Raw genomic sequence first — 13,287 nt, forward strand, 5'->3', positions numbered from 1 at the left:
CCACCCAGCGGCTGGACGTGGTGGTGCGCCGTCCTGAGCAGGGTTGCCTCCCGCAGGTCAAGGGTGGGCCCCGGCCAGTGCTGCCTGCCCTCCCCAGAGAGCCTCCAGGTGAGTCACCGCCGAGGGCTTAAGACAGACCTGGAGGAAACGAGGCAGACTCTGAGAATCCAGCAGGCCCAGCCACCGTGGATACCAAGGGTGCTGAGCTGTCAACAGCGACAACTGGTCGTCACCCACAAACCAAGGTGCTCTGTGCCTCCCAGGAAGGACAGATCGTTGGCTGAAGAGTGGAGGCTCACAGTCACACTCAAGTTCAATGACACATCCCAACCTCTTTAAAATGATGTGACCAGCTACCTCTGCCATGACATCATCCGCTACATTCCCCCGGAGGACACAGAACCGCTGGCAACCCTCTGCAGACACCCTGCCTGTTCCATCATGCCTTGATCCACAACACTCTCCCTCCATCCTGAGCTCCCTTCATGTTTCCCATTGCCTGGTTCACTCCAGCTTACCCCTTACGACTCAACCTCACCACTGCCCCCCCTCATAAAAACTTTCTTCCCTTCCATCAGCCCAGACCCCGAGGCTGGGGTGGAAAGCATCCACCCATTTTCCACAACTGTCTTTGTCTATCATTTGAGCTTAGCAAACTTTACATTCCAGAAAGCAGAGAGAGACACACAGAGAGAATGAGACAGAGAGAGAGAGGAGAGAGAGATCTTCCACCTGCTGGTTCACTGCCCCAAGTGCCTGTAACAGCCAGGTTGAAGCCAAAAATCAGAAAATACCCTGGTGGCCCATGTTTGTGTGTGTCAGGGAGCCCAGCATCTGAGTCATCCTCTGTTACCTCTCCAGATGTGCTTAGTGGGAAATTGGATCAAAAGCAGAGACAGGCCTCAAGACCAAGCATCCTGATATAGGATGTGTGTGTCCCGAGTGAAGGGTTAGCCCCAAGGCTGCAACTTCTGCCCCATTGCACTTTACTTTTTAAACTGTCTTGGGCATCTGTGTGTTGAAGGTTAGAAGAGAACTTCTGGACCCTGTCACTAAAACAGGAAACAGAAGGCCATGGGAACAAAGCCCCTTTGCATTCCAAGAGAGACACAGAGGGGTGTGCAGGTCACTGCCCTGTGCCGGCCTCCCAATCACAGCAAGCAGCACTGGACCCTCACGCTGCGCCACCCGCCGCTGAGCCGCGATCCTGCTGTTAGCATATCCAGCAACACTCTAAGCCCCAGCCTGATGCTTCTTTACGCTGGTCCTGTAAAACTTTGCCTACACGTAAGCTCACAGAGTAGCTCCAGTTAACTCAGTCCAAGGAGTTTTGAACTAAAGGAACTGTCAAGAATCACTAAAAAATAATTAATACTAGTAATTGCATGAGGGTGCTCATTTGCAGCATTATCTGTAAAAGTGAAGAACGCTGAATGATAAGAATCTCTACACAAAATCAAATTCCTCCCTCTGGTCTTGGGCTGGCATCTGGGGACTTGGAGCAGCTCACTGTGCCTGAACTGTCTGTACAAACCACACAGCTTACAGTGCACGCTTGCTCTCCTCCTGCGAATCTGGGGTGTGTGCTAGGCAATGTTTCCAGGACAAGTTCTCCACAAGAACCAGAGGCTCTGTGGCCCTGACAGACATTCCACATGGCGTCAGAGACCTCAGGGGGAATTACAGCAAGCCTGCAGCGCTCCAGCGGCGTCTCCTGGAAGAGCCTCCTGGAAACCTTTCACCTACTTTCCTCTGGACTTTACTCACGCGCCTTTTCCCTTTGCCAATTTCCCTCCGTGTCTTTTGCTGTAGTAAATCCTAGCCCTGAATACAACTTCATGCTGAACCCTCCTAAGGAATTATCAAAGCTCAGGAGCCTGGTGTTGGGTCCCTGCCGGCCACGTGGGCGACAGGAGGAGGCTCCTGCCTCCTGGCTTCTGCTTGACCCAACCACTCACCACGGCTGCCAAAGGGCAGTACGCCAGGGGGACGGAAGGTCTCTGTCTCCGTGTCTTTATGTCTTTCTCTGGAATTCTGACTTTCAAAATAAATAAATAACTTCCTCTGAATATACTCCTTATGATAAAAGTCACCAATCCCATCACCTAAAGCCTGGTACACAGTTCTACCACACTGGAATGCTTGCATCACTAGCCAGACACGTCCATGCCATGCACTAGGCAACAAGCAGTGGTCCACATGAAAACTAACTCCTCTGACTCCTCAAGGGACGATTTTCATTCCACTATGATGATTTTCATTCCTGATCCAAGACTTCTAGGAGCTCCACGGACTGCCAGCTGCCTGGAGGTATACTCAGAGGCCTTTTCCGGTATTTTCCTTCTATGTGGAATAGTGGAACACAGCATGTTTAGAAGAACCGTCAGTTGAAGTATGCTTGGTAAGTTTAAACATTTTTAACTTTTGCCACCATTTCAGAATCAAGAGGTTCCACATGCTTAATCTTCCCAAAGGATCAAATCTTTTTCTAACCATTTATTGACTGATTGAAAGGCAGAGCTACAGAAAGGAACAGACAAAGATTTTCCATCTGCGAGTTCACTGCCCAAATGGCCATAACAGCCAGGGCTGGCTCAGACTGAAGGCAGGATCCTGGAACTCCATCTGGGTCTCCCTCATCGGTGGCATGGCCCCAAGCACCTGGGCCATCTACATTGGTTTACCAAGCACGTGAGCAGGGAGCTGGAGAGAAAACACCGCCGTCCGGATTCAGCTGGTGATCATGTGGGATTCCCTCATGCTTAACCCACAAAGTCAGTCCCCAAGAGATTTACTTTAAATGATTCTTTTTTGAAATAGATATACTTGCAAAATTATGTCATACAAAATGCCCTGATTCACTGAGCCTCATCGTCCATTTTCACACAGCTGCAGGTGCAAGTGAGGATCCATTTTTATCATAAGCATTGGCAAGCCACAGGGCAGCTGCTTCAAACTGTAGATGTTGCTGTGGCACGGGTGGTAACTAACATTTATCAAGTGCTTCCTTGGAGCATGTAGTGGTAAAATAAGGCTGTAGAGGAGGTGTCATCTTGCAGTCATTTTATAAAGGAAACCACTGGAGTTGTAAGTAGTTTAGGTAATTTACTAAGCTTATGCAGGAAGTAAGTCAGAAGCCAGGCTAAATGCAAGCAGTCCAGCTGCCAAGTGTCCCAGCCAATCTCTGCCACTCAGAGCACCAGGTTCATGGTAGGAACACCCATGGGGGGGTCGGGGACTGATGTGCTATGAAAAAGAACCTTGTTACAACACTGAAAGTTGTCACAGCTCTGAACTAATTATTGCTATTATAGATAATCTGCCTACCTTGTATTCATTTTATTACAAGAATTAAATTAGATTTGCACCGCATGTATAATGTTAATAATGACCCTGAGCAGTGCTACGTCACGTGGTTACCGATAACAACTGCTGACAAGGAAACCAATTCAACAAGCTGCTGACACGCCACTACTACGAACGAGCATGAAAATACTAAAGGGAAAAACTATTTTTAAAAAGTGCAAAAACGTGAGGAGCATTTATAATATAGTAGTAAGTAGAAAATAAAAAGCACATAAAGGTTTGCTGCGTTTAAAAGAGATGTTAAAAAGATACTTGTCAAGGGAAAACACTAGAAAGCCATGTGGAAAATGAAACTACCCTGCATTTGTAGGTGTGGTTAAGATGCTTATTTTTCTATATGAGAGGTCTTGCAGGGCTAGTCTATCACAATTTTTAAAATACTGATGAAAAAACTCTGAATGCATTCTGACTCTTGTCTCCAACCGTCTGGCTTCAGGATTCGCCTTCATGGCGGCCCCTCGCTGCCATGCGCTCTGCCCAGCTGCCTGAGAGCAGGAGCATGTGCCAGCGTTTTTTGTTGAGACCAGTTTGGGCTCCATTTTACTGCATCAAATGAAATATTCTTTGTGACAGATGACAAGTCACACTGGGTGTGAAGTAGACGTGGGGCGGCACGTGCACACTGCGTGAGACACACTGAGAGCGCCCCGGGAGGAGGCTTCCATTTGGAATGTGAAACTGAACGTGGAATAATCAGGATGGTCTAACAGAGGCTGAGCCAAGAGCCGCCAACTTCTCTGGAAGAGAAAACTCTTGAGTTTCAGGAAGAGAAGGGCACTATTAAATCAGAGCCTGATTTTATGAGCAAGCCAGCCTCTCGAGCACGAGTGAGTTCGGTTGCTATTTCGGAGACTCCCAGAATTCCTAGCCGAGGGCGCTGGTAAGAAACGGCACACGTGCGAAGGGAAGCAAGCAGAAGCAGAAGCAGACTTTGATGGACAGAGCTCCACATTCTAAAATGTTTGTTAATGGATGACTTTTGGGAGCAGCAATGCACATCAGTATATTTTTAAATGAGTTTTATAATCAAAAACTAGTGGTTCTCAGAGAGCTGTTCATCAGACAAGTAGCACATTCTGTGAAGCGGAGGCCAGTGCTATCTGCTCCACTTCCCACCCAGCTCCCTATTTGAGGCCTGGGAAGGCAGTTGAGGACAGCCCAATGCCTTGGGACCCTGCACCCACGTGGGAGACCTGGAAGAAGCTCCTGGGCTCCTGGCTTCAGTTTGGTGCAGCACCGGCCATTGTGGCCACTTGGGGAGTGAATCATTGGACAGAAGACCTTCCTCTCTGTCTCTCCTTGTCTCTGTATATTTAACTTTCCAATACAAATTAATAAATCTTTGTTTTAAATATATATATATATATACATACATATTATGGTGATAGAAACAGGAAGGAAGGAAGGAAGGAAGGAAGGTAGGAAGGAAGGAAGGAAGGAAGGAAGGAAGGTAGGAAGGAAGGAAGGAAGGAAGGAAGGAAGGAAGGAAAGACACATGATGATGATGATAGATGGCTGATGACCAACAGGTACACAGAGGCATGTATAAATCTATATCCTACCTCCACCCAAGTCTGACCATTCTACCAGACCATTCTTCTAATGAATACAAAAAGCAAATCATTTCTTGCTCAACGCTGGACCGACATTTCATTTCATTCACAGTTAGGCCTCCCATGCCTTTAGCATTGTTAAACTAAAGAACAAATAGAGACAGCTTGCAGAAAGATTAATTAGGTTTTAAATAGAGATTGAGTGAACTGTGAGAGATTTCCTGGATGCCTAACGGGTGACTGGTAGTGGATACTGGTGATTTTTTTATGCACCCATCTGGACTAGACTGATGGAAACAGTCTATTTCAATCTGCCCTCACACAGCACAAGTTATTCCTGCTCGGCACCTCACTGAGGAAATGAGAAACATGGTGCTGGCAACTTTCCTGTCTTGGGAGGTAGAGCAGGTCAGCTTCATGCAAGGTAGTCTCTGGTGCTCAACTAGTAACTGCCCATGTACATCAACTCGTCTACGCAAGCTTGTGTTTTCATGGCTTATTTTTACAAGTGGTGTTTCCTTTGGTTCTTAACACATACATCCTGGCCCGGCGGCGTGGCCTAGCAGCTAAAGTCTTCGTCTTGAACACACCGGGATCCCATATGGGCGCCGGTTCTAATCTCAGCAGCTCCACTTCCCATCCAGCTCCCTGCTTGCGGCCTGGGAAGGCAGTCGAGGACGGCCCAAAGCCTTGGGACCCTGCACCCGTGTGGGAGACCCGGAAGAGGTTCCAGGTTCCTGGCTTCAGATCTGCGTAGCACCAACCATTGAGGTCACTTGGGGAGTGAATCATCGGACGGACGGAAGATCTTCCTCTCTGTCTCTCCTCGTCTCTGTATATCTGACTTTGTAATAAAAATAAATAAATCTTTTTTAAAAAGCACATACATCTTAAAAAAAAGATTTATTTACTTTTATTAGAAAGATATACAGAGTGGAGGAGAGACAGAGAGGAAGATCTTCCATCTGTTGATTCACTCCCCAAGTGGCTGCAACAGCCGGAGCTGAGCTGATCTGAAGCCAGGAGCCTGGAGCCTCTTTCAGGTCTCCCATGCAGGTGCAGGGTCCCAAGGCTTTGTACCATCCTCGACTGCTTTCCTAGGCCACAAGCAGGGAGCTGGATGGGAAGCAGGGCTGCCAGGATTAGAATCCGGCATGTACAAAGCAAGGACTTTACCCACTACGCGACCACATCAGGTCCTCCATTTGGTTTTTTAAACATCAGATTTAATGCTAATATAATGAATAATTTTTAAATCAAATTATTGTATGAGTCTTTATTGTTTGTTCTCCTGGAAGGTTTGGCTGAGGTAAATAACAATCTTGTCCCTCACTCTTGATAAAATCATCATTTGTTAAGTCAGTAAAAAAAAAAAAGACTTATTAGGCTTATTCTGGAATAGCACTGCAATGGGAATATGCATGCCATAATAGACTATGTATGTACTCAAAGACATGAAAGCAAATGGAAGTTTCTACAGGCAAAATCAAAGAGGCTATATGAGATATTCTGAAATATTACCTTTGGCCACGAGGATCAGTAACAAGGGTGGCATCGGTCCCAAGATGAAACAGAGTTGGGCAAGCTTCCTTGCAGAACTATTCTGTATAAGGTTGTGGTGGCCCTTGTGCAAGGCTGTGGTTCTGGTAGAATCTCTTGTGAACAGTTCTCGCTTTCCAACACACACACAGGAGAGCCTGTACTTCATAACCTCCCAATGTGATTTATTACTCTTTTTTTTTTTTTTTTGCTGTTGTTGGATTTTGACAAAGATGGTTCCATGACAACTTTGACAGCATCTATATTAAGATCCATCTCCTGCTAATACTGACTCTTATAACCCAACTTTCAAGTTTTATTGTATCAAAAGGCCCTCTGCCAACTATGACGATAAAAACCTACCCAGGACATGAGGAGTTTTCAGAAGTCTGACTTCCCACGAGTGTGAAGTGACAATTCCACCAGAGAGAGGCAGATGTAGACATGAAGGAAATGCTTCTCTTCATCCTGATGAGTTGCTCTGCATCACCTTGTCCTCGGATGTTGTGAGGATATCTGATCAGCAGGCACAGCTAGACAACCGGAAAACTAAAGAGCAGAGTCTGCAAGAACTTGAAGGAAGGGGTGGTTTTGTGGTGCTGTGGGTTAAGCCACTGCTTGCAACCGCCGTATCCCATCCTGGAGCATTGGTGTCAGTGCTACCCGCTCTGCTTCCCATCCAGCTTCCTGCTAATAGCCCTGGGAAGACAGCAGATGATGGTCAAAGCACTTGGGTTCCGGCCACCTACAAGGAGATCAGGATGGAATCCCTGGCTTCCAGCTTCGGTCTGGCCCACACACTAGAGTAGCCACTCGGGCAGTGAACCACCACATGGAGGATATTGCTCCCTCTTGCTCTGTCTCTCTGTCTTTCAAATAAATACATCTTTTTAAAAAATTGAAAATAAAAAGCTTGAACACAGGCTTCAATACCCCTACTCTGAGCTCCTCTGTTTAGAGTGTCAGTGCCACTGTTTGAGTCTAGAATAGATAACTCAGACTTGAGGAACTGCTGAGCAAATACTATCAGAAGTGAAGAGAGGACCCGCCGACCTGCGACCGACGAACAGGCCCCTCGCTTCGCGTGTGCCATGTCTGGTTCTTCCAGTGTCGCCACTATGAAGAAAGTGGTTCAACAGCTCCGGCTGGAGGCCGGCCTCAACCGCGTGAAGGTGTCCCAGGCAGCTGCAGACTTGAAACAGTTTTGTCTGCAGAATGCTCAACATGATCCCCTGCTGACTGGAGTATCTTCAAGTACAAATCCCTTCAGACCCCAGAAAGTCTGCTCCTTTCTGTAGTCAAACAAATCTATCAGAGGGTTCCTGAACCACTTCTCATTAACCGGTGAATATTCATTCAAGAGAGCTAAATTTGAAGCCTGTACAAAAAGCTTCCCTTAACACATGTGCCATAATATACAAACTTCTACATTGATCAGTCCTTAACATCTACCTCTCTATTTTCATAAATTTCTATTTCACAATGGTAATTGTAATTATTTTATATACACTGGCAGCAGCAAATAAAATACTTAATATAAAAAAAAACAAAAAAAAACAAAAAAGAAGTGAAGAGAGGGATTTTAAGGCAAAAACAAGCTATGTGGGTGATGCTGCCACTTCCCTAAAGATAACTAGCAGAGTGGAAAGAGCAGAACAGTAGAACCTGTAGTTCCTGGGAGAATCTCTATAAAAACTGTAACTTCTTGGTACTATCTGATGAAGCCCTGGAAAACTCAGATGAGCATACAGTGCAAACCTTCACCTTTCATAATTGTAACTCTCTTCAGCTAACCCAATCTTACAAATATAACTGAAAATCCCCCATGTGCCATGAGCAATTGTGAAGACTAAAACCACTGAGCCACAGGGCCAAGGGGTGTGAATCCTACACAGATCCCATCATGAGTGACCACCGCAGAGCTGGCACCTATCAGAGAGTCTGGGTGACCATCAACAGAAGGAGCCAAGGTTCCCAGCGGATGAGCAGGTGCAGGGCTCAAGAGTGGCTTGATGGAAACCCTCCCTTTGCTAACCCACACTAGAGGAAAGGCCCCTCGGGAGAGGCAAGCTAACGCTGCACTAGCATCACTACTGCAGACTAATTCAGTTAATGAGGGTTTTCTTAGATCCATTGTACTCACACTTCCAAATCAGTACAGCCATAGAAATGACTCTGTAAAATTAACTTCCACTGTAGTATAGCTACTTATCATGTTAAAGTACGTATATATTTCTATACAAGGCCTTTCTCTTTTTCAGATCGATTTTGCTAGCTGGCAGTTGACTGAACTTACTTTCTATTGGTATTTATACTCCCTCCTCCCACAGGCACACGCATGAGAACACACTCCTGACTTCCCTTAAGCATTCCAACATACTATACTGGGGTTTTTTTTTTGGGGGGGGGGAGCTCATTTTAAGATAATTTTTCACTCTTGAGTTTTTTTCCCACAACTATTCAGAAACTGTCTGAAATAAATGAATGGAAAATTCATTTTTAATCTTCCTTATTTATGTACAGTAATGAAAATGCCTACAGCCAAGTTTCCTTGAGTCCTAGGCATTGCTGTGAATGTTCCTATTATCACTGCTTCCCACACATTCTTAGTCACTGATTGGATTCCTTCTACATTGTCTTTTTTTAAGCTAGGGGAAATTTTAATTTTTTTCTAAGTCTATAGGTTCTAAGTTTTCAAAAGTACATTTAAAATACATTTTAACTACACTTTTAAAAAGCATAGCTAAAATGCAAACACTGCATCTCAAAAGCCTTATGGATTTAAAAGTCAATATTAATGATGTTGGCATGGTGGTATAGTGCGTTAATCCCCCACCTGCTAGGGCCAGCGTCCTATATGGATAATGGTTTGTATCTCAGCTGCTTCACTTATTTCCTTGGGTTTTTTGTTTTTTCTTGTTTTTATTTTTCATGACACAGTTCCATAGGCTCAGGGATTTCCCCTTCCACTCTTCCCATACCCCTTCCCACTGTTTTCTCCCACATTATTATAATCTTACAGTCCTTCAGCAACAGTCTCCAGTCCACCATTCTGCTATTTAAGGCTATCATGACATTGTAGGTACGAACAATGGTAGAAAGTCCAGCATCCAATGGTGAGGATATATTTAACAGTTTCATCGGGAATCCTTTTATTCAGGAGTAGAGATGCATGCTGCAACATATTTTTTACTTCTAGGTACACTAGTCCTTCTACATTTTAAGAGTAAATTGGGAGACTGTTTTTGCCAAGAAGTTGAAGTAGTTTTTGTTTTCAACAGCAGGTGAGAACCCTGCTGTAATAAATTAACTTTTTAAAAAATGTCCTGAGGCCATGCACTGATGCCCGTGGAAGCCTGCCATCCTGAGATGACGTGTGGTGCAGGGAGTTAAGCCACCACCTATGACACCCATCCCACAGCAACACTAGTTGGAATCACAGATCCTCTGCTTCCAATCCAGCTACCTGCTAATGAGCCTGGGAAAGCAGCCAATGTACTGGGAGTTTGCCACCCACGTCAGACAACCAGATGGAGTTGTAGGCCCCTGGCTTTGGCCTAGCTCAGTCCTGATCAGTGTAGATATCAGGGAAGTGAACGAGGAAGTTGTCTGTCTCTGTCTCCCCGCTCTCTATGGCTCTTCCTTTTCAAGTAAATCAAATAAATCTAAAATAAAATAATAAAATAAAATAAAATAAACAGCATCCCATAGGCTGAGTTCAAGCCTGCCTCCATTCCTGATCCCATTTTGCTGTAAAAATGCACCCTGGGAGGCAGCAGGTGATGGTTCAAGAGGTTGAGTTGTGACACTCCTGCAGGAGACTGGGAATGATCCCTGGCTCCTGGCGTCAGCCTGGTCCAGCCCTGGCTGTTACAGGTATCTGTGAGTACCTGTTGTGGGAGTTTGTTCCAAAGGGAAATTCTCTCTCTCTCTCTCTCTTTTTCTCTCTCTCATAAATGGAGGCAAAAAAAATTAATTTCTAATTTCTAAAGGCTTGCTTTGGGATCCATAAAGCCAATTTTTTCAACCACAGCACTCACAGCCGCCACCCAGAGTGGCTCACCCCGGCCAGGTGAACTACGGAGGGTTACAAATGAAATTCTCGGCTCGTCCCCACTTGTAACGCTTTCTTTATCTTGCAGCAGAAGCTTGCTTCCCTTTAACTTTTTTTTTCCTTTTCTCCAAATTTGCTGGACCAAGTGACTGAGAAAAAAATTGTTTTTTATAAGCCCGTGGCTGCTGTCCCTCCTTTGACCTGTCCCAGCCACACGTGTTTTCACCTCCTCCCCACTGCTTCAGAAATGACCGAACCCACGGCAGAGCACAGCCCAGAGCTCTGAAGCTGATCCCTGGCTCTTCTGAAGAGTAGAACTCTCCAAGCTCCAAACCTGGGCAGAGACTACTAAAGCAAAGAGGGAAGCCTTACACCAACAACTGCAAGGTACACAGGAAAGCCCACGCTGAGAGCATCTCTTTTAGGTCGTACTACCAAAAAGGAATTTTTTTCCCTATGGTAAAAACGGCACAGTTTGAGTCTGATCAGAGGACCATCCTCGTCTAATCCTGGAAATGGATCTTGACTTGAAACTGTCACATTAGCGTCAGGCCCATGGGACAGCGAGACAAAGAGTATAGGGGGTACCTGCTGATGGGAGGAGCCACCAAGCTCAGTCCCAAGGGCCCCAGGGTTCAGGGGCCCACTCAGATGGTGCCAGAGAGCAAGAGGGAGGAACTGGGGTTTGTGAGCATTGTGGCTTTGTCTGTTTCCTGTTTCATCAAGGTTGCTGCGCGCAAAGAAAGAGCACCAAGAAAGGAAATGTGAGCGGGGTGCAGCAGAGCTGTGGACGCAGAGCCTGCACTTCACTCAGCTGCTGCCACACTCCGTCTGAGACCAGAGCCAAGACCCACCTCCCCAGGACCTGGAATGCTTTCCTGAGCAGCCTGGGGTGGAGCCTGGGATGCAAAGGTAACTGAGAGGAGGAGGAGGATGCTTGGGTGTCCAGGCTTGGGACCTCCAACGCTGGATGCTGTTACCAAGCTTCCCTGGGTGCAGAGGGAGACCCCGGAGTAAGTGATGTAGGTCAAGGGTGTTGGATGGGGGCAGATTGGGTAACCAACAATGTCCTGAACTGCTTTCCTTTCCTGAGGCACTGGCTACAGAACAGAGACACAGCCCCCAGCACCCCTGTGCTCCCTCTGTTGAATTAGAACATGATTGAGCCAGATGGCTGGGAGGCCACAGGCCACTGAGCCATGAGGGGTATGAATAAAAGGACCTCTCACAGTTCCCTTCAAGGCAGGACTGAGGCAGGAGCCTTTGTGGCTGGCACTGAGAACTCTGAAGCAGGAAGGCCAGGTCGCTACCAGAAGCCATGTGGTGTCTCTGCATCCACAGCCAGGTTGTCTGGGCAGAGACAAGGCCACTGTTGAGTGAGGGATAGTATATGTGAGTGAGGAAAGCTCCCCCAGCCAACACCACCTCTTCTTCGAAGCTCCAACTGAGCCCTATTGTGTTGCCAAGGGGGCACCCAGGGATGCCCCCTGACCAATCTATGAACCCTACAGAGAGGCAGTTCCCTTTTCTCCTGAAGCCCATTTCTGCCAATGAGCAATTCCACAGGCTTTCGTGTTTTTGAAACAACTGAGCACAGTCCAAACATCCCAGACAGCTTGGTATGGTTCCATCTTGCTGTTACCACTCTGCACCCAAATGGCGTGTAGACCCAGGATTTAGGCATGCTCCCTATTACAAGGGGTCCCCATGCTGCTACTCTGCTCTTGGACCCCAAGTCCCAACGTTCACCCAGAGAGTGGAAGGATGTCCTCTCAGTGTTTCCATGGACTGCATGGATGGCCTCAGTGGGCAGCCCTTAGGGATCTCATCTCAGCCTTGGCTGCTCCCACAGCAGCAGGGTTGGAGGGTTCTCCTGCAGCAGAGGTTCTGTCCCCTTACCAGCCTGTGACTGGGGACAGACAGGTAGGCGACCCATACCCCTCATTTGATGGCCAGATGCAGGCAGGCTGGGCGGCAGTTCTTCCTCTCCATCTCTTCTTGCCCTCCCTGTTTGGCCTAATTGAGATGGGAGTTGTTTCAGGGACCACAGAGAAGTCCTTTCTCCTCGCTGCCCAAACCCAGAAGTCAAGATAGGCCAAAGCAGTGAAATGATTTCAGCCTGCAATGAGTACCCTCTCCACCTGGTAAACAATAGACTCCTTCAAAGACAGAGAGGGGTGTGGAAATAGAGGATGTGCTTGGTCATCCCCCATCCCGGGGGTGCTCATTTAGCCTGGAGCCTTGGTCTTCCTGCACCAGGTCTTCAGCATCCGAAACAGCACAACAAGGATATTCCTAACAATATTGCATGTGTATTTATAGGAAAAAGTGACATTTATTGTGTGCCAAGAACCAGGGGCCTAAAGTGTACTTTGCCATTCAACTCAACCTGACGAGCCCCATTCCATAAAGGAGAAAACTGGGGCTTAGAGTTAACAGTTTATCCAAAAACCACACAAAGGTAACAGCGACAGACTCAGTAAGAATGAAGACAGAAGTCACAAAAATGAGGCCCTTTGGAAATGGGCCACAAAGGACTGACACAGATATCACCCAAGCCTCGCTGGGGTCAGTGCCACCTGAGGCCAGAAGACCCTGCTCCCACCCTTAAGAGTAAGGCATCTGTGAGTGTCCAGGATTGCCCACATCAGGACCCCTCTCAGAAAGTGGGACAGCCCAGCCTGTGACCCTGGGAAACGGGTGGTGTATTAGCCAGAGGTCAGGAACCCTGCAGAGAATTCAAGGCTGAGCTAGGATGAACAGCAAAATCCACCC

At 46.9% G+C, this 13,287-nt stretch overlaps 2 protein-coding genes across 2 annotated transcripts in view; one reads left to right on the forward strand and one right to left on the reverse strand.

The window, feature by feature from the left end:
* LAMB3 (laminin subunit beta 3) overlaps positions 1 to 13,287 on the reverse strand; it is a 161,306-nt gene that overhangs the window by 128,972 nt on the left and 19,047 nt on the right. The gene's annotated exons all lie outside the window — the stretch shown is intronic.
* LOC131481235 (guanine nucleotide-binding protein G(I)/G(S)/G(O) subunit gamma-5-like) lies at positions 7,506 to 8,000 on the forward strand. The gene has a single exon (XM_058669137.1). The coding sequence runs from the start codon at positions 7,550 to 7,552 to the stop codon at positions 7,754 to 7,756; it is 207 nt and encodes a 68-aa protein (XP_058525120.1). The 5' UTR covers positions 7,506 to 7,549; the 3' UTR covers positions 7,757 to 8,000.

The sequence above is a fragment of the Ochotona princeps genome, chromosome 10 (assembly GCF_030435755.1).
Source record: "Ochotona princeps isolate mOchPri1 chromosome 10, mOchPri1.hap1, whole genome shotgun sequence".
In the NCBI taxonomy this organism is placed as follows: domain Eukaryota; kingdom Metazoa; phylum Chordata; class Mammalia; order Lagomorpha; family Ochotonidae; genus Ochotona; species Ochotona princeps.

Coding starts and splice junctions, on each gene's coding strand:
- LOC131481235 (XM_058669137.1), top strand. CDS start 7,550: ATGTCTGGTTCTTCCAGTGTCGCCACTATGAAGAAAGTGGTTCAACAG.